The 22438-nt window shown below is 42.0% G+C and overlaps 1 protein-coding gene across 2 annotated transcripts in view; it reads right to left on the bottom strand.

The window, feature by feature from the left end:
• Positions 1–10448: 10448 nt before the first annotated feature.
• The window catches only part of LOC122801547 (E3 ubiquitin-protein ligase RMND5A-like), a 432068-nt gene continuing 420078 nt past the window's right edge, over positions 10449–22438 (bottom strand). For both annotated transcript variants that reach the window (XM_044070974.1, XM_044070975.1), the window contains exon 5: positions 10449–10656. In XM_044070974.1, the coding sequence (XP_043926909.1) occupies positions 10464–10656 (193 nt within the window). In that variant the 3' untranslated portion in view covers positions 10449–10463. The remainder of the gene's footprint in view (positions 10657–22438) is intronic.

Raw genomic sequence — 22438 nt, 5'->3', positions numbered from 1 at the left:
AGCTTAATGGAAGCCTCGCCGGTAGGTTTGGACCTGTGCGGTCTGTCTTTATCTTTACGTTTTTTCGGAAGATCTGCTGTCAGATGGCTTACCGAAGCCATATCGTAATTAGAGGAGTGTAAGCGAAAATATCTAACTACAATAAGAGCCTGACTATGTATAGTTCTGGCGTTGCACAAAAGCAAAAGCGGGGGACGTTGTGGTCTGGGCCTAAGCAAATGATGAGCAAGAATGAAAGTCTCAGTGTGGTATTTGCTTTCCACAGGCGAGACAATTGTTAACTTTTTCTGACATCGGTTAGTGCAAGAAAAAAGGATCCCCAACAGGGTACTTAGCTTTAGAAGACTTCAGCTTCAATTCGGAAGACGAAACTCAGGTAGCGGCAGACTGGCACTTGTGCGAACTGCTTCTGTTTTGGGCTCTATGGCAAGAAAGACTGATGTAATGGCGTCGGCTGCCATACTTTATACTGCTGACGACCTGACGTCAGTCCTGAAGCGACAGCAACTGACGCAGAAATACCAAGTCTCTGGTATTCGGGCCGGCAGAGGGCTACCCTGGCTGGGATAACCCAAATGTGATGACTGCAACAGTGAAACATGAAGAAAATCAGAAATTCTTTACATCAGTCAGGAAAACAGTGAGATTAGTTAAGTATTGTTCTTTTGTATCTGTGTGAATCTATCCATCTGTGTTATTTTTAATATTTCCTGTGACAAACTCTGGTGTTTATTGTAAATAGATATTTAGCATTTGCATGTTCTTTTATTATTTTTATTAAATATATTTAAACTTTTCATTTTGGCTGGTCTTTTCAGCCACGGTGGTGTAGCGGTAGAGTTGCCTCACAGTAAGAGGTTCTCCCGTTCGATTCTCGGCTGGAGCGTCTTCTGTATGGAGTCTGCATGTCCTCCCTGCAGTCGAGTGGAGTTCGAAAGACATGCGTAGAATGGGTGTGCCTTTGTTGAAGGTTGGGCGTCGAGTTGGCACCTCGGCACCCGTAAAAAAATCTACTGCCAGTCATTAGCGGACCAGAGTTCCACTGTGGCGACCCCTAACTGGGAAAAGCCGAAAGAAGAACAACATTTTGGCTGGTCTTTTAGAGAATATTTTAATCTTTGAGAGTGCTTGTATTTATCTGGTAACCTGTGGCCGCTTCTGAAAGCCTTGCTGCATTGGTCAAACACTACCATTTGTGTCTGTATTATTTTTACTTAGTATGATGGGTACCCTTATAAGAGCCTTAATTCCCAGGTGTGTGCGTTTGAAAATCAAATCTCAAAAAGTGGGTGCATCAGCTACTTAGAGCAGGGCCACAGAGCTCTGTTTTCCCAGAGAGGGCGGTGAAGGACTTAGCTCAGAGTACTTGGCTGAGGACTCAACTCTACAGCTGTGTCAGTGGGGAGTCTTAATTGGGGCCTGGAGACGGCGGGAAACCCAGCCATAGGAATGATTGTGCTCTTCAGGGAAATTGGGCTTGGTGCAGACAGCTGCATGTGGAAATACTGTGTATATCCATTTTTGTTCCAAGTGAACGTCCCTCACTGAAGTCAGTGGTGAGGATTGTCCCAGAGGAGGGACATTACAGGCACCAACAATATCAGATAACATCCTGAAGAGTATCATTAAGGGACAGTACTCTAATGTGGTATCAGTTGAAGTGTACTGCAATTGTTTTGTCAATGTTTGAAGACTCGAGCTTTGATCTACATTCAAAAACTCAATGATCTACCCCAGCCTGACATAAAAGGGAAGGAAAATAGAAAAGGGGATTGAAAGAAGGCCATGCACTACAAAGTAAATCTCAGAGGTGGCAGCAGAGGAAGATTTCATTAAATCAGAACTCTACTAGCTGTCATACTAAATACCAATCAGGAAAAAGAAACCAGTAAAGGATACCATTTTGAGGTTGTGAAGCATGTAGCAGAGATGATGATATCAATGCCACCACCTCTAGCTCTTCAACCTCTACGCATTTTATAGCTGGCAACAGTGGGGAAAAATATGAGCACAGCAGGATTCCAGTTGATTAAAAACTCCAAAATGATAAACCTGAGGGAAAAAAAAAAGTCTTATATCTGTCCCACTAAAAGGAAGAAATTAATTTAATGAGCTCCGAAGACTTATGCCAGGTGAGGCTTAGGCTTCTCTTCCAGGATAACAGAAGAAACAGTATGGGCAACACTAAAGTAACTGTGAAGCAGCCATACCAGTCTTTAACCCCTTAAGAGGTGATGTTGGGATATATGACATTTTTTCAGGACCTAAGATGAAGTATTTAAATAATGCGCAGGCTAAAGTTATGGCAGAAGCAGTCAACTCATCATGAAGTTTAAAGGCAGTATAGCATCATTGACCCTTCTTGTTACATCTGTCCAAGCTGGTCATTTTTTTTTTAATTTGACAATCAGCACTGGCTATACAGTAAGCAGCAGCTAAAGATACTGCATACATTGCAATGATAAAACTTGCTCTTCACTGATAACCTGTGCCTCATGCATTTTTCATCACAACCACTACTACCAAAAGGATAAAAGCTTTGCAAAGACCCATTTCACATCAAAGCAAAGAGGCACTAAAGGCATAGTCGACCCTTTAGTTCTGAATGTGCAGACCACCTCAAAGTCAAATGAAGTGACAATAAAATTAACTTAATTTCATTTAAAATGAAAAAGTGTAATCAAACCTGCCTGATCATAAAGTCCTGCCTGCAAATGGAGGCAGCATGAATGAACTACATGTTTAGTAAAAATGGCATGCATCTCAAACCATAAGACATGGTAGTTAAACACCAATAAACGTTGAATAAAACAAATGTACTCGCCATAACTATACATCTGTGTTGTCTATTTTCATTCTTCCTCAGCGAATGGGTCTCTGATCTGACCTCGGATCCAGCTCTGACATTTCTTTTAGACTCTTGAGAACCTCCACCTACCCATAAATAGCCCAGACCCTCCATTTTACCTTAAATCGAGTTTGCTGCTCAAGCAAGAGAGCATAAGACAGAGCCCCTCACTATCACTCTTCAAGAGGAACCTTGATGAGTGGATGGGTAACAAAGTTCACACCGGGGATCAAACCAACAGCACTACTAGATAGGGGCCAAGGGTACTAGCTGCTAGCACAAGGGTCTAAGGAACTACTAAAGGGGCAGTGAATACCGCACAACGTGGCTGGGCTAATATATGCCTTCGGACAGATAGCCAGTACCAACCTATGAACCTATAAAAAGAAAGAGTGATTATAGTCTACATAAAATATAAAAAGAATAGGGGTTCAAACAGGAAGAGTGGTTCCAATATTTCCATCAGATCACTCCTGAAAGAAAGGGGGGAAAGAATGAAAATGGACAACACAGATGCATAGTTATGGTGAGCACATAACTTCTATAGCGGATATTATTTTCATTCATTCCTCAATGAATGGGGCAGAGTTACCAGCTACAATAACCTTGGGTGGTCCTCATGGAAGGATATTCCAAAGTACCACGGAACAAAAGCAGCTCTGCCTCTAGAATTGGGTTTCAACTTGTAACGAGTGATAATGGTAAGGGCATTGGACCAAGTGGCTGCAGCACAAATATCATCAATAGAAGCCCTGGCCCAGAAGATAGATGAAGCAGCCATGATCTAGTGAAGTGAGCCTTTGGAGGTCTAGGCAAAGACAAACCTCGTTGCAATTAAACATATGAAATGAAAGGGTAAAAAAAATCTCCACAGCACTGAATATACCATGGAACACAGCGAAGACAGTCATCAAAAAGTGGAGAAAATATGGGACAACGGTGACGTTTTAAAGAACTGGACAGCCCTCCAAAATTGATGAAAAGAAAAGACGAAAACTGGTTGGGGAGGTTGCCAAGAGACTTATAGCTACACTGAAGGAGCTGCAGGAATTTCTGGCAAGTACTGGTGGTGTACTACATGTGACAACAATCTCCCATATTCTCCATATGTCTGCACTACAGGGTAGGTTTGCAAGTTGGAAGCCTTTTCTTGCACAGAAAAACATCCAGGCCGAGCTAAAATTTGCAAAACAATACATTAAGTCTCCCAAAAGCATATGGGAAATGTGTTATGGTCTGATGAGACCAAGGTTGAACTTTTTGGCCACAATTCTAAAAGGTATGTTTGACGCAAAACCACTTCACATCACCAAAAGAACGCCATCCCCACAGTGAAGCATGGTGGTGGCAGTATCGTGCTTTGGGGTTGCTTTTCTTCAGCTGGAACTGGGGCTTTAGTCAAGGTAGTGGGAATTATGAACAGTTCCAAATACCAGTCACTTTTGGCCCAAAACCTTCAGGCATCTGCTAGAAAGCTGAAGATGAGGAATTTCACATTTCAACATGACAATGGACCAAAGCATATATCCACATCAACAAAAGAATGGCTTCACCAGAAGAAAATTAAAGTTTTGGAATGGCCCAGACCTAAATCCAAAAGAAAATTTGTGGGGTGACCTGAAAAGAGCTGTGCACAAGAGATGCTCTCGCAATCTAACAGATTTGGAGCACTTTTGCAAGGAAGAGTGGGCAAATATTGCCAAGTCAAGATGTGCCATGCTGACAGACTCCCAACCCAAGAAGGCTGAATGCTGTAATTAAATCAAAAAGTGCTTCAACAAAGTATTACTTTAAGTGAGTGCACCACTTATGCAACCAGCTTATTGTATGTTTTTTTATATTTTTTCCCCTAACAGATTTGTTTATTTTTCAACTGAATTGTACAGGTTATAGGTCACATTAAAAGGTGAGAAATTGGAAATTTTCGAAATGATTTACTGTGGTCTCATTCTTTTATATCACAAAAACCTGGCATTTTAACAGGGGTGTGTACACTTTTTATATCCACTATAGCTGACGTGATAGCTACTAGAAATATGGTCTTCCAAGAAAAACACTTGGGATCAGACTTGGGTGATGGCTCAAAGGGAGATTGAGTTAAACTCTGCAACAGTGTAAGGTCCCAGGGTAGAGTAAAACCTTTAATTGGAGGTGTATGCAAAAAAGTACCTTTAAGGAAGGCCTTGCATAACCTGGAGGACGCTAGAGGGAAAGCATCATCTCCACTGTGATAATTACAGATGGCTGCTAACTGAACTTCGATAGTGGAAAACCTTTCCTTGAAAAACTGAAGTGAGAAAATCTAAAACAGCAGGAATAGGTGCAGAGAAGGATTCAATTCTCTCTGACAGACACAATAAGAAAATCTCTTCTATGCACTCTTACAGACTTTCCTAGTGGAGGCTTTCTGGGATGATATCAAAATCTGATGAACCGGGGAGGAAAGCCTGGGCTGTCTAGCCATCACTAGGATTGGAGAAACCATGTGGTCAGCTTGAGACCTGGGATGTCCACGAGACCCATCCCTGTGGGAAGAGTGATCAGATCAGGAGCAGAGTCCAGTGTCCAAGGAGGACACAGAAGAGGAGACCAAAGGAAGGGAAACCACACAAGGCCAAAACGGGGCAATGAGGAGGCCAGATGGCCAACTATGGACTAGAGCATCTCTTGGTGACTCCCTCTGGGGGAGGGGGGGAATAGGGCAAAGGACCTGCTGCATTTGTTGTTGAGAAGAGTGGTGAAGAGATTATAGCAAGGTTGACTCCATCGACAGAATAATCTCTCTACCACTACTTGATAGAGACACTGCTTGTGAGGCATCAGGATAGTCCTGCTGAGTTTGTCTGCTAGCTCATTGATTTCTCTGGTATATGCACTGCTCAAAGAAAGCAGTTGGAGGAGATAACCCACTGCCACACTATCATTGCTTCTCAACAAAGTGGGTAGAACCAGATTCCCCTCTGTTTGTTGGTGCACCAAGCTACCAACATGTTTATTTGAATAGAAAAGGTCACTGGAGGAAGAGAATTCTGAAAAGCCCAGAACTCTAGGACCACCGCCCTCATCTCCAGGACACTGACAGGCAAATTTGTCTTTTCTGGGATCACATGCCTCAACAATCCATCACAATAAATGCCCCTCCTCCCCCACCCCAACTGGGAGGCATCTGTGGTCACTGTACCTCCTGGGGATGGAAATACAAATGGGCGTCTGACAAACTTCATTGGACTGAATCCACCAAAGCAGAAAATCCTTGGAAACATGAGAAAGTTTTATTGGGTGGGTCAGAGGTTGCTAAAGAATTGACCACTGAACGACACGCATGTGGAAAAGAACTGTTGGAGTTCTCCAGGCAAACTCCTATAAACTCCACAACTTGAACTGGTTGAAGGTGGGACTCTCTATAACTGATTGATCACCAAAGACTAACATAATTGGAGTAGGTAGTTCCTGGCTACTGAGAAGATGTCTGGTCAGGGCGGTGGAGGAGCCAGTCATCTAGGTAAGAAAATGCTGAATCCGCGCAGTCTGAGATGAGCTGCTACCACTGCCATGCATTTGGTGAATATCCAGTGGGCTGTGGTAAGACCAAAGGGCAAGACTTTGACCTGGTAATGACTGGCCCTCAGCCGAAAGCACAGATCTCTCTGGGAGCGTTTGTTCAATTTTATGTGATAGTACATATCCTTCAGATCTATACAGCACATCCAGCTGTCCTTTTGTAGAATATGTAGAATGGACTGGACTGTGACCATCCAGAAGTTGGAGTTCTTTACATACTGATTTAGATTGCGGAGGTCCAAGACGGGCCTCAGGTCTCCTGTTTTCTTTGGCACTAAAAAGAACCCTGAGTAAGTTCAGAATCATCTTTGGTCTGGTGGACCCTCTTGGATGACCCTTTTGACTAGCAGCTTTTGAACTTCTATTGCTGCTAACTCATGCTGATTGGGTGGAACATTGGGGAGATTTTTTCCATTTGGATGCTTGGCATTTGCAAAAAGGGAATGAAATATCCTCTGGATATGACTTTTTTGCACCTAAGTGCCTTTTGTAATAAAACGCCCAGGCCCCCAAGTGCAAAGGCAAGAGCCCTCCAACTGCCTCCAGAGAACAGCAGTCGAGCAACCCTTCAGGAGTGCTGAAAGTGTTTCTCCAAAAAGGAATATCAAAACCCTTGATTTAGCATGCCCACTTCTGCCTCGAGGGCAGCATTTTCCAGCGCAACTTCCCCCCTGCCTATGGAAGAAGTTTCCTCCTCGTTAGTCCTGAAAAGGGCCTTGTAACTTTCGGAACCATATATTTTTTCCTTCACTGCCGATTCCTGGAAAAGGATCTCTGCAGGGTAGAAAAACAGATTCCCATGGCAGACAAGGTCTTTCCATCTTGCTCACTATGGGAGAGTCTCTCTTTTACTGTGGGGCCAAAACAATGAAGATCCAAAGTAAGAATTGATGAAAGAAGACTTAAAAGGTTCTGCAAAGTCACACAAGTGCATCCAGGTACATCTCCTGATCGCTTGAACCCACCACCTGTGAGTAACCCTCTGCTGCATGACAGCTTAACCTCATGGATGAACTGGAAACAGACTGAAGGGTGGCCAGTTGTGAAGAAAATTGTTTAAGCTTCTTCAACAACATGGACTCTGGAGTAGACAGAGAGTTCTTTAATCAAGTCTCTCTGCAATCTGGTAAAATGTGTCAAATAGTTAAGTGAACATAAAGCAAAGGTCACTGAGGCATACACACACATTCCAAACCTGTCCATCACCCTAGACTCTCTATTAGGAGGATGAACAGTACAGCTTTGTTCAGTTAGCTCCTTTTTGGGGGCTGCCACCACAATCATGGCATCCATGGAAACGCCCTTGTTCTAATGAGGCCTGTCCTTGGGTGGAGGGAGAAATTCATCTGGACATGGGATTAGTTCCACAATATCCACTTCCTTCCATGTCCAATGAGACAAGGTCTACAAAGGTCAGCAGTTGGATGGGTAACCCAAAACACTGATGGGCTGGACCCAAAGATTTCTAGGAACACTGACTTCTCCTGAGACATGGGATCAGAAGACCATCCACCTTTCTGGCAGAGGATCTCTAGAATGTATCCAAAGGAGACATCTTCTGGTTGACATCTGGAGGACCCCTCCCCTTCATCAAAGTCAGTGTCCTCAGCCAAACATTTATGGGGGGAATCTGTGTGTCTCCTTTTACACAATCTCTTTGGGGGATCTCCACAGTGGGATTATTTGGAGAAGTATTGGAAGAAATGGGAAGTTTGAGCGGGAACTGCCTGTCAGCTCATATGGGATGGCTATCCCTAAGAGACAAGATGACGAGACTCAGAAGTCAGATCCAAGGGAGGTATAGAGATGGGATCCAAAGAAGCAAGAGAAGAATGAACTCTCAAAAGAGAAAAAGCCCTCTCTACCACCTCAAGGGCAGAAGGACTGGGAGAAGCCACTGCCAACCTTGCCAGAGCCAAAGCTCCAGGTGCTGCTAAGCTCCAGCCCTGCCAAGGCTCCTGCCAAGTGGGAGGAGTCAGACCCCAAGCTATCCAACGCAGAGGCTCCAAGGGGAAAGGACAGCTCTAAAAGCCTCTGAGTCAAAGGCATCTGACCCAGATCCTGCACCAATGTTTTAGCTCTGAGACTCTCCCTGCTGGCACCGAATGAGTCAGGGACACAATCAGGGTCGAATATGTGGTTGTCTTCAGGTCCGACACTGACTATCTGGACTCTTGGATCAAAGGGCTCCGAAATTGCTTGTCAGATCAGACAAGGAGAGACTATTGTACAAGTTACTGGTTGTAGGCTTCCAGATCCGATGGGAAACGGAGCCAGTAAAACCCCCATCTGGATCTGAGCTCTGAAGAACTTCCTCATTATCCTATCCAAATCTGCTTCAGAGAGACTTTGAGAGGATCTGACAGAATATGCAGTGGAGGAAGGATGCAATGATATTTTAGGCATTTCCTGTAAAAATGGAGATGAGAGACCCTAGAGGAAAAAGCTCTAGAGAGAAACAGGGACTTTGAGGCCAAGGAGACTTGGATGTCCCCATTGTTGGATCTGAAAATGATGGATCCGAAAACAGACTGGCAGGTGGCTCCAAGGCAGAAACAAGTTTTGGAGAGCATTTTCTGTGCTCTCTGGACTCTGAAGAAGACTTAACCACCCCACCACCATCACCAAGAAGACTGAGCCCCTGAAAAAGAAGCTGAAGAGGAAGGTGCAGAAGAAGACAGCAATCCCTTTCAAAACCAGTTTATTTTGATCTCTTAAAGCCCGGGAATTGAACCCACCACAGATCTGACAAGGGGTTTCAAGATGGGCTGCTCCTTAACAATACACATACACCCTGTGGACATCAGAGTTAGGTATCTTATGCCCACATGAAGTGTACTTTTTGAAACTTGTTGGCTTTTCAACCATCTTGGAAAGACAACACAAGAAAATGTTTGAAGAAAAGTTTAGTCTAATTTTTATATATATATACACACACACACACACACACACACACACACACACACACACACAGAAGAATCTAAAATACCAAGAATGGTATTCAAAAAGCTACCCTACAGATGGGTAAAAAGGGAAAAGAATGTTACCTGCAATGGTAATGAAGCATACCCAACAGAAACTGGAAGGAAGAATGAAAGGGAGTTTGAAAAATACAACAAAAAAAATGAAACACACTGGAAAAGGGAGGATAGGATGAATAGTATTAGTAATAGAAAAGTATATAGAAATAATTCTACTTCTACTCACAAATACAATGGATGAAATACACCCAGAGTTTGAGAAAGCGCCATCTACGTCCGTAGCGTTAGAGCAGCACATGAGCTCTGAGGTAAAACAATAGTCTGGGGCATTATGGGTAAAAGAAGGAGCTCTAGAGTCAGAACCAAGCGCCTGAAAAAAATGCGTCCGAGCCAGATCCAATAATCATTCGTTGAGGAATGAAAGAAAATGAAAACATTAGATCTGGCAATAATGCTGACAACTGTTCATGCTTGTCCTAGCAATGTAGCATGATATCTGTCCAAATGTAGACAATTAAAATTCAGTCAGAGACCAATGTGTGGGGTTTTTAAACACCCATGACTTGATAAGCCACAGCAATACACACAGCACAGTCTCCTACCTGGGAAGTGTGAAGGGTAAAAAAAAGTCAATTTAATCTAAAATTTCACTAAACTGACAATTTGGCCAAATCATTAGCTAATTCAGTCCATTTGGAAAAGGTGAATTTGGCTCAATGTCCTAGACCTATCCTACATGAAACAAGACTAAATGCTAATTAGTGCAGACATGCTGTGCAGTAACTGCTGCAATTATATCCTCTGCAAACCATTAAAAAATGAAGTCACATAAAAGCATCCACTACGTTGTGTGAAGCTGAACAAGTTATCCAATATAACATGGAAAGCAATTACTTGCAGTCGCTTAATTTGCACTTTGTTGTCATCAGTGTGATCATGACATTTTTATTTCAGTTTAGTATTACCATGGTTTGGTTTGTGCTGCTTTAGTAATATCTTGAGTCCTTAATGCCAGTAATATAAAAGAGCATTATTTCGTAAAGAGTCGGTCAAAACCAAAGGGACAGTTTCTTCTAAAGCAAAGGGAAAACAGCCTCACCTTTCTGGTGATTCACAGCAAACGGCTGAAAGTTCTTGGCATACTGCAGTGCTTCTCTTTGATTTGCAGTACCTCCCATCAATAAGCTGATGAAGTACAACCTATGTAGTTTAAACTCCAAGGTGCTATTCTGGGCCATCAGCATTTCTCGATTCGCTACTGCCCATCTGAAATTAATATATATATACAAACGAGTCATTTTTTCATTGATACATACAACAAAACATCCATTTTCAAAATAGGATTACAGGTCATTTCCTGATTACACAATACAGTAATCAGTTTAACTACATCATTTACTCTAATGACCATTTTTCAGCTACATTAGTGATAAAGAGCAGTGCTGCATATATATGTATATATATATATATATATATATATATATATATACACACACACACACACACACAGATATATATATATATATATACATATATATGTGTCTGTGCACATATACGTATATATGTATTTATAGTGTGTGTGTGTGTATATATATATATATATATATATATATATATGTATATTATATATATATATATATATATATATAAAATCATTTTAAGCAGTCGCCACACAAAATCTAGGTGTTAACATTACATTATGTACCCTCACAAGGACAACACAGCAGAAAAAGCTATTTGTTTCGATTACTTCACAAAAACATTCGGTAAATAAAACTGCTTCATAAAAGAGAATTTAAGGGTAAACACTGAAAATAACTCTTCCCACAAGCTCAAGAAAGTCTAAGTCCTGTCCTTAGGTTCATAGGTGTTTACTATGTTAATGACAAGGGCCTTTTTAAGCCTAGCCGTACATCCCAAATCTCCAACAAGTTTTCAATAGCTCTCAACTGTACAGATTTTTGCCTTATATTTTTGGTCTATTCCTCATAAAAATTGTGGTTTTCTTGCAAATTACTGAGTTTTGAAGTCACAAAATAATAGCATACATTTGAGTCTTAGACTTTGTATCATCCAGAAAATGCTTGCTTACATAAATGCAGTTACTTTAGCAAACTTCTACGTTTAGAACAGCGATATTCAAAATCTGTCCCTGTTTTTGGGCCTTTGTCCCCCATTGTTTTAGGCTTTATTCAGATTTCTTGTGCTAATAAGGTTGAGAGGTATGTTTGATGCCCTTTATAAGTATAAGCAGGGGTTTGGGAGATGAACCATTTACAGGCTGTGTCCATTAGAGACACAGGTGCCAAACCAGGAATGTATTTTGTGTTTCCCATCCAACTGTCCAAGTTACACCTGAATAGGGTTAGGAAGGAACTCTGCTTCACATAGATGGGGAGCCTGTTCCAGAAATTGGGTAGTCTCTGGAAAACATCTCTCCAGCAGGTCCTATTTATATCACAGGCAATGTTTAGTCTTTAGAATGGGTAGTTCTGGTGCTGTTCATTTTGTGGATATGCAGGAGGTTCATAGTGGGGTCTGACAATGCCCTGTATTGCCAGGCATAGATATCCCCTCAACAGCCTGTAGGAGACAGAATACAGAGATGGAGCCTTGAGGTTACACCCTGTATTTTTTTTTTTTTTTTTAGTGGGGAACCTCTGTGGAAGTTCCATCTGTTGGATATGCCTGGTTAGGTACATACCAAAGGGAGCATTGTACTCAATGATAGGTCTGATGAATGCCAACTACAGTAGAACAATGACTTCCTTGGACCTAGATGCCACACCTTTGTTTCTTGAATGATTTCCTCACTACTGCAGACGCATGATAGTCAATGGCTAGACTACTGTGTGTGTCCTTAGGTACCTGACTACTGGATTAACTCTAAGGGGTGTGTTATCAACATGACAGTTTACCAAGGGTGGATGATTTATAGGATCATAGAAAGATACTAGGCTAATGGCCCTAGGGCCCTTACAATCTCAGCCAAGTTCTGCCCTGGTTTCCATAATCGGCACTTACTGCCCCTGTTTTCATGATCAGCACTTATTGCTCCTGTCCAAGAGAGACACAGGTAGAACCCCAAGGGTGAATTTATGGTTACCCATCCAATCATTCAGACTGCACCTGAAGAGGTGCTCTGCTTTATATGACTTGGAAGTCTGTTCCACAGGTGTGGTAACCTCTGGGAGACAAATCTGTCCCTCCAGCAGGTTCCATTAATGTCAAATACCAGGTTAAGGTCTTTAGAGCGAGTAACCCATGGACCACTGGACTTATGGATATGCAGCATTTCCAATAAAGCAGAGTCTGAGATTGCCTTATACGCAAGTTAGAGATCACCTCTGAGTAGTCTGTATGAAATGGAGTAAAGTGACAGTGATTTCAGCCAATCCACATAAGACAGATGCTGAAGACCTTGAGTTCTCCTTGTGAGGAACATTTGGGGTCTCTCCAAATTGCTGCAGGTGCTTGGAAAGGTATATACCAAAAGAAGCCTTGTACTCAAAGGCCTGTTGAAGGAAGAGTAGAGGGAGGGTATAACATTTTTTTTTTTTTCTGGAGGCAATGCCCTTACTTACGAGATGAGCAATACAGAATGCCCTTCTTACCACTGTGAAGACATGGTGATCAAAGGAAAAGTTGCTGTCAACCTGTGTGCCCAGGTGTCTCACCACTGAATGCATGCTTACAGTGTTTCTAATGATCTGGTAGTTAGCCGAAACATCATTCTTACCGAAAGGGATGAGGATTTATTTTTTTGCATTGAATTTAAGGCTGTGACTGGCACCAATCATTTGTTTGCATAAAACCCTGTTGTAGGATGTTGACATCATTTAGGGATTTTATGACCACTCCCAGTTTGCAGTCGTCAACAAACTGTCACCTACAGACCTTTAGTTTTTGGCTTGTAATTTAGAGAAATAGGTTCTGAACAATAGAGGTCCCAGAACTGATCCTTGTGTACCACCACTGATTATGGGTCTGCTGCTGGAGGTAGATTCCCCTATTTTGACTGTATGCGTTATCGGTGAGCTAGTTAGCGACACACCTAACAATACAAGGGTTGATACCTAGCTGGGTGAGTTTGTCAATAATGCCCGAATGGGGAATAGTGTCAAAAGCCTTGGCCAAGTCCACGTAAGGTGTCTGCACAGTTTTCTCCAAGTCCAAGGCTCTGGTGACTGTTTTGAAGTCATCCACCATGTTTAACAGGCATGATCTCCGTTTGACAAATCCAAACTGAGTAGACACTAGTTTAATTTGTTTGGAGATTACCTACATCTTTGTTAAGGTCCATGATAACTCACTCCATGGCCTTGCAGATAAGGCTAGTCAGGCTAATAAGTATATAGTTCCTGGGGTCAGTGGAAGCACTACCTTTGTGCAAGGGGACGATGGTGGCAGTTTTCCATTCAGCTGGGATGAAGTTGGTGCTTAGACTATGATTGAAAAGCGTACCCCAATGGTGTTACTAGCTCTTGTTGAAACCCATGTAGGATACAGCCTGGGATGTTCTCAGGTCCCATAGATGCTGCGTTTTTGGCCTTGGAGAGGGCATTTACGACCTGCTCTCTACAGATACAAGGAGGGGGACAGGTGGAAAGGATGTCATGAGGTATGTGTGATGTGGACAGGGGAGTGAAGTTTTCATACAAACTGTCGGCTAAACAGGTTTGCTATGTCCACAGGCTCAGTTTATGTGGTATCATTAAATACCAGTTCAGCACAAATCTGAACCTTACCTTTTATTCTATGGATGTAACTAAAGAAAGCGTTATGGTTGTCCTTAGTGGAGGATGCTAATCTGGATTCGTAGTTTGCTTTGGAGGATGTCACAAGAAGTCTTATTTGCTTGCTTAAGCTGAAGAGGGGAAGGTTTCCAGTTTAGGGCATGCTCCCTCTTACTTTTGGACAACAATTTCTTCCTCGTGTTGTAAAGTCTGTTAATGGCAGTTGTCCGCCAGGCAGGTTTGCTCTTCCTTGAAGAGCTTGTTTTGGTCCTAACAGGTACGACCACATCAATGCTGTTATACAGCTGTTTGTAAAAAGCACTGGCATAGGACTCTGCATAGTTGCCAGTTACATCCGAGGGGGAGGTGCAGTGAAGGTATTTACACCATCCCTTAGAAGGATATAATCTGCTTTGGAGAAGTTTTTTTTAGATTTTTTTTTTTTTTTTTTTTAGTTTAGTTGCTGCTGGGGGAGTTGCTTCGAATGAGACTGATTTTTGGTCAGATCTGACAAGTGAAGACCTCACAGTGGGGGTGCTACAGAAGTCCCCCATATTGGCAAGCACCCGATCCAGGATGTTGGCACTCCTAGTTGGGGTATCCACCAGCAGGTCCAGGGCATTGGAGTTAATTAACTCAATGAACCTTTCAGCAAGTGAGCTTGAGCATTAGTAATTTATCCAGTCAATGGATGGGCAATTAAAATCACCCAGAACCATGGTGTTCGGATGTATCTTGATGGATTCCTGTAGATCCAAGTAGGCAGACTGGATGTCCTGATTCATGGAGGGGGTTCTGTAGCTGGCAATGACAAATAGGTGCCCTACTAACAGTTAGTTCCACCTGAAGTGTCTCCAAGAAATCATACTGTTTAATCTAGAGGTGTATATGAAAGAATACTCTGTTCTATATAGTATATACTGTCTTTTCAAACTATGGCTAGCATGACTATTAGCTTGAATAAAAGGTGCAAGAATAATATTAAATATAAAGGGTTAATTTAGCAATAGTATAAAATGCTGAAAAATAAGTAGTAGTAAGTGTGCTGGCATAGCTTAGTTAGATTTTTGGCATCCGTGTAAAGGAGTATGTTATTGAGAAACAGTCTGTAAAAATAACTACGCAGATGGCAGCTGGAAAGACGTCAATGAAGTAAAGAGATGTAACATCACGCAAGATAAAGTTGGAACATCAGACAGTGCTGGAACACCACATTTCAGATAATGCAAGACTGAGTTTCCATGGATGATCAAACTACAAAGAACCAAGGACAAGGGAACAAAGACAAACTGTTATACAAAGAAAGAACTGTTTGACATCAGACTGAGAAAAATATCAGACCTTCTGGTATAAATGTGACTGTGCATAAACAAGCTTCGAGTATTTGCCATAGAGAGCTGACAGCATCTGTGTTACACGCTTGTAGATCTGAAAAGAAAAAATGCGGAAGTAAAGCGTATTAATTGGAACAGTTATCTTCGTGTATTTATTGTACTTAGTACAATACAGTAATAAGACTAGTTGATTACAATAATAGTTAACTAAACTGTGGTATGTATGTATGTATGTATGCATGTAAATGCAAGTAACAGCAAGAAACCAACAGAAAGCAGTATGTAGAATTCTTCAGTTGTTCTTCTTTCGGCTTCTCCGATCCGCTAATGATTGGCAGTATATTTTTATGGTGCCGAGGTGCCAGCCCGACGCCCAGTCTTCAACGAAGGCATGTCCATTCATGCATGTCTTTCGAACGCCACTCGACCACAGGGAGGACAAGCAGACTCCACACAGAAGGTGCTCTAGCTGAGAATCGAACTGGAGAACCTCTTGCTGTGAGGCGACAATGCTACTGCTGCACCACAGCGGCTTCCATGTAGAATTCTTCAGTATATATCTTTAATGAATATTGATACACTGTCTCCTTTAGTTTTCACTCTCTCCATTCGAGGTCTGAACATGTGGTAGGAGGTGCAACTCAGTATGGCTGGGTGCTCTCCATAGCCTTGAACCAGGTCTCCTTGACTGCATAGATGTCCTCGTCTTCCAAGGTGAGGACTGCTTCCAGTGAATGCAGTTTTCATGCAAAGACTTGTAGAATTTAGCAGCATAACCTTGAGGTTGTTTTGGATGAACTTTTTAGGTTGGGAATTTTGTTCTTGTGACATTAGCAAAAAAGGCACTATGGAGGTGGCAAGAGCTTTTGCTGGTAGCCAAAATCCCAGGGGTGACAGACGAAGACCATCTCTGGCAAAGCATCGAGGTCTATCGATCATGTCATCCCAGGCTGAAAGAAACTGGATCCCCTTAGTATGACACCACAAATGAAGTCAATGGTTTTCTGCATATACTGTGGTATTATCCTAGGCGAGGGCAATATGCTGCTCAAGGCTAGGGATATGTCTGCTTGTGACACAATCACAGAGCTCATTTATGTTTCTCCATGTAGTCCAGGGAGGTATGTCTCACGTTGTTCACACCAGCATGTACTATGACCGAATCATAACACCTGTTGCTGAGAAACTTGAGTGTCTGGGTGATCTGGCGAATTCTGGCACCAGAAAGACAGCTGACTGTGACTTTCTCCTTGTTTAGTCTGGTGAGGGGAATGTCCATTTGTCTCACAATAGAGGCTCCTATGACTACAACATCTGGAGAGGATGTGTATTGCCTTACGGGCTTTGATGGTGAGACACTTGTGCTTGTGTCATTATGTGGAGTGTGTGTTTTGGGTTATGGTTGGTTTAGCATTTGTGGGTTTTTGTGGTCTCTGGTGTTGAGGTAGATTTTTTGTGCGCACCTCTGCATATGTTGGTCTGTGTTTGTGCTCTGCGTTGAGTAGGAGTTGTGGCAGATGGGCTGACAACCCGCTATGTATTGCCGTCTATTGTGCGAGAGAGCTGTGATTCCAGATTTATAATGTAGGTGCATCTCTCACAAATTGTACAAGAATGATTTAGAAGTAAGGGGTTGTCAGTGTACACGAGGCAGTTGCTTACATTGTGTCAGCAGACCCCTGTCAACCAGGGTAGCAGGAGAAAAGGAGGGGAAACTGACAGTTAATGGTCCAAGGAATAATCTTGGTCTGGCTAGAACAGTTCAAGTGGGCAACAGCAGGGGAAGGTATTAGTAAGTTTTAGGTAGGAAGAGCTCTGGTTTAGGTAATATTTAAAAGGCTAGAGAGCAGACGTCTGTAAATGGCAATCCCTATGTGCAGTAGTGTCCAATGCACACACAGGCACAAACAACTGCAAACCGGTTCAAACACAGGCTTTTTAAAGCAGAAAAAAGGAAACAGCTAAAGTTCAAATTATCTAATCAAAATGCCCTAAACAGAGCCCTGCAACAGTAAATCTAGCTAGATCAGTTCAAACCGTACCTTCCTGCCACTAGGGTATGGGAGGGGGGCCTCGCCAGACAAAAGATTAACTGTTTTGCAAGGTCCAAGGGTCACAAACAGTACTAGATTCAGAAAAAAACTGAACTTAGTCTATACTAGTGTTTTTCAAGTGCAGCAAACAAGTAAAATGAAAAAAACAAGCAGATGAACAGTAACTACAAAGCAGATGAACAGTAACGACAGTTGTAAGAGGAATTCAATTAGCAGAAAATCTAAAGTTGCTCTAAAATACAGCTGCACAGTTTAAACAAACAGATATGCAGCAAATATGGTTTTAGTTAATCAGAAAGTGCAGAACAAAATAAGCACTTATTGTTTGTAATCTCTCAGAAGGTATTTAGAAAAACAATAGAGCAAAGGCAGAAGGCCTTCCCAAAGGATACAATTATGCATTTCTTGGCAATTACTTTTAGTCCATGGCTCTGACACCAGTTGTTTGTGTCAGCCTTCTTGGAGAATGTGTCTGTCGGTGTGGTATTTAATGATAGCTCCAAATTTGCAGTCATCTAAAAATGTAGTCAGCCAGAGACCATTGACATTGGATTTGACTTCAGAGAAGTAAATGCAAAAAAGGAGCAGTCCAAGATCAAGCCCTGAGGGACTCCACTTATGACTGACCTCTTTGTACAGGTGGACATCCCAACTCTAACTTCCTGGGTCCTGTCTGTGAGCCATTTGGCTATCCACCAGGTGACATAATGTTTTGTACCTAATCTCTTGAGTTTATCAACAATGCCAGAGTGGGATATTGTGTCAAAAGCCTTGGCCAGGTCAAGGTAGGCATTCTGAATCATTTTGCCCTCATCTGTTGCTGTGGTGACCTTCTCAACGTTGACCTCACTAAGTAGGCATTACCTGCCCTTGATGAAACCAAACTGGGCTGGGTCCAGCATCTGGAGGTTTACTAGATCATTACTGATCATTTCCATGATGATTCTTTCCATGGCTTTGCATACAAGACTAGTGAGGCTTGTAGGTCTGTAGTTTCCATGGTCTGTAAATGGCTCACCTTTGTGCAGAGGAATGACTGCTGCTATTCTCCATTCATGAGGCACACAGCCTGTTTGGAGGCTACAGTTAAATAGCAATTCCAGAGGGTCTGATAGGTCATGTTATGATAGGTCATGTTTCATGCTGTTTAGAAGGCATCCTGGGATATTGTCTGGGACCACTGATGCAGTGTTCCTGGCCTTAGAGACAGCATTAAGGACCTGTTCCCTAGTGACAGCAGGAGGAGTTACATTTGATGGTATTTCCTGCGGGAAGGTTGAGGGGGACAGAGGGGTAAAAGCTGGAGCTGAATTTGTCAGTCATTAGGTTTGCTATATCTTCTGGTTCATTATAGGTGGCTCCATTTACAATGAGCTCTGCACACAACTGAGTATAACCTTTGAGGTTGCAGACATAGCTAAGGAATGCATTGTGGTTGTCCTTGGCCTGGCAGGCCAAATTTACCTCAAATTTGGCTTTGGCACACTATTTATCCTCCAAGTAGTTTTAGTTCGATGACGGTGTTTTTATCCTGCTGGGTGCTGCACCTCCTAATTTTTGCCATGAATTTCTTCCTTCTGCTATACAGCCTATTTATTTTGTAATTCTACCAGGGTGGCTTGTTTGAGTTAGTTCTGTACTTCTTTCTGGTGAGTACAGCTGCCCCTATGCAGCTATTAGCATGCTTGTACAGGGTTTCTCTGAACAGTTCTGCATAGGGAGCAGTGTTATCAGGGTTTGTGGGGGCTTCAAATTTTGCCAGGTTATCACTTAATACCAGGAAGTTAGCCTTGGAGTAGTTCCTAAATAATCGAGGGTTAGCGGAGGGTCCAGGTTTTATTTTTACTTCAAAGGAGACTATTTTGTGGTCTGACCTTACCAGGAAAGACATTACACTAGAGGATGTGCAGCACCATTCTTTGCTACACACTAAAAAAATGGCCTCAGTGGTAGCCGTAATGGCACGGCTTTGCCTTGTATTCTTCCAACAATGCTTTGTTTCATCATTTTATGGCAAAAGGTCTCTGCTGTCTTGTTTCTCTGAGGACTTATGATAGCAGTACAATGAATTTTTTTTTCTTTCCTGTTCTTGTGTAGTGAGCTTCAGATTATCTTTCAGTATGGTTCCCTCAAAGTATCATTAAAAACTGATAAAACCCTCTATTTACTAATGTTCTGCTAGAAAGAGTTACTAAAGGAGTTTTTTCCAAAAATACCCATTTCAACCTGCTGTGTCAACTGGCATATCACCCCAATATTTCTATTAACTAGTCATCTGGTACAGACAACTTACAACTAAACACTAACTCAGCAATGTTGCACTGACAGTAGTGGTCGAAAATTTACTACATATGAGAGGAAGAAGAAAAAAGATAATAGTTATTCAAAAGAAGGACAATGTATAAACACTGAGGAAGTGAAGGAAAAAGATAAACAGTGTGGTGAAAGAGAAGGGGGAGAGAAAGGAGGGGCTATAGTCAGGCTATAGTAGTAGTAGAGCTGAGGGATTAGGGGGTTAGTTTAAAAGCAGAAGTTATTAACAAAAAAAGAAAGTTAGGAGATGCAACAGGTTACACAGTTGGACAGATTAAGACAGATTAAGACTACGTGTGGTCAAGGCAATGGCACAGTTTCAAGTTTAGTAGGTGGGATTTACGCTCCTTTTTAAAACAGAGAAAGGAAAGGTTGGCTCTAATATGGAGAGGGAGTTTGTTCCAATTTAGTGAGACAGAGTGTTTGTAAAGTAGTTTGCCAATATTCCTTTTGGGTTTATAAACAGAGAAGATGCTGATCAGCACTCCGGAGAGGCCGGGGGGGAGAGTAGAGAGTAACAAGAGAGGCGAGAGCAGGGTAGGCAGAGGGGTTGTTGAATATGGAAAAGATAGTGTGGAGTTGCAATTGTAGGAGAAGGTGCGGAAATTCCAGCCACTTAAGTTTGTTTAGTGAAAGGCAGTGATGTGAAGAGAGTGGTTGGTTTAGAATAAATCTGGCAATTTTGTAGTATGTTTGTTCCAGTTTCTGCAGTGAGGTAGTTTGGATATTGGTAAGGACGGGGAAGCATACAGAAGACTAGGTAAGAGAAATGCCTTCGCAAGAGTGCATTTAGTGGCAGTAGTGAGGAATTTTTTGTTCCTATAAAGTAGTCCCAAGTTTTTGGTGTTTTTTTTTTTTTTTTTGATGTTCTGTTGTATGTGCAAGTCAAATTTTAGTCAGTCATCAATTACTACCCCAAGAGTTTGGTGTGCGAGGCAGGGGAGATAGTGCTGACATCTAGGGAGGAAAGAGAAAAGTTGGATTTAAGGTGAGAGTGTCTGAGGTAGGAAGAGAAGGAGTTGAGTTTGTTTCCGAGCCATTTTTCAACAGGGATATAGGAATTTTGTGTTAGTGTGTGTAGTTCAGTGATAGTACTGGAGATAGATAAGAGACTGTCTGCGTATTATATTACACATGAGAGACTGCAGGATTAATGTAGGTTGTTGGTAAAAATGTTGAAAAGCAGCAGCCCAAGTATGGAGCCTTGGGGTACTCCTGTCTGAACAGCAAGGAAGGGTGAGAAAGCCTGCTGTCATCTAACAGCTTGTTTTCTGTCAGAAAGGTAGGATTGGAACCAGCCAAGAGTAGAAGGAGAGAGGTTTAGGTCTGAGATTTTGTTAAGAAGGATGGGATGAGACACAGCATCAAAGGCTTTCGAAAGATCAAGGAATAAACAGGAGACGAGGAGGTTGTTGTCCCTAGCTTCTTGCAACCCTTTGAGTAAAGGATGGTAAGGCAGTTGAAGTACTGTGTTTAGGGAGAAAACTGTGTTGCGAGGGGGTGAGGAGACTTTATTACAACTTTTATAAGTTGTCTAATTAGTGTCTACAAGGCTGTAATTCACCAAATGCCAGAGTATCTCTGGGTTTCATTTCTCTAAATGATTTTTTTTGTTTTGTTACAGACCTTAATGTGAATGGACCCCATTCCTAAATCAGGGCACAATTAAAGTTCACAAGATTAGTATGTCATCCTTTGATAAGAACAGCTCTTCTCAGCATTTGCAATGTACCCAGAATTGCTTCTCTCTGCAGTTCTTATGGGTTTACCTGACTGGTAGCGTATTTAAGTATAATTGAAGTCCTTTATTAGTCATGCTCATCCCACAGTTATTGGAACTGTCTCAGTATCTTTCTTCCACACTGCCCTTATTTTTGCTTGCAAATCCTGGTATTTTATGACTCTCTCTCTGCATGCAAGACAATGTAATCGCTGGGTTTAGCTATTTCAATGATTAATGCCACTTTTGCCTTTTTCCTCCTGAACTGCTATATCTGGTTTTCTTTACCCCTTGTGATGTAGCAGATGATGCAACAAATACAAGAAAGAAACAACATGCAATTCCACAGACCATCAAAATGGCATACTCCGAAGACTGTAGATTCAAAATTACTTAACATCGTTTTAAATGCAGCAGTACTTGGGATAGACTGTCACTTGGAGTTTATTATCTCAAAACATATTTTTGGCATATAAATGCCCATATTTATTTGGAACAGAAAAACAAATGGAGAACAGGCAACACTGTTTGCAAAACCATGTCTTCCTATACCACCATCAGATAACCAGAAAACTTAATTTAGCTGACACTCGCCAGAAAGAACAGATATGTTCTTACCATAATCTGTTAATGTACAAGGAGACCTCTGCTTTGGTAAACTATGACTTGGTTCATCTACTTTTCCATGTCAAATTAATATAGTTTCCCCTTAAACTCCACCTTCAGGACCATGACAGTGCATACCAAGATATCAGTGTTAACATAAGGGGAAAGCCTACAGCCCCCAACCTGCCAGTTCATTCCTAACCACCAAGTAAATTTCAACAAATCAAGAAAAATCAATGAAAAGTACACACACACACACACACACACACACACACACACACACAC

Source organism: Protopterus annectens, chromosome 5.part0 (genome assembly GCF_019279795.1).
Source record: "Protopterus annectens isolate FY-2018-M chromosome 5.part0, PAN1.0, whole genome shotgun sequence".
NCBI classification, from domain to species: Eukaryota; Metazoa; Chordata; order Ceratodontiformes; family Protopteridae; genus Protopterus; species Protopterus annectens.
The sequence above is the reverse complement of the archived record's forward strand: the minus strand, read 5'-3'. Positions and strand labels throughout refer to the sequence as shown.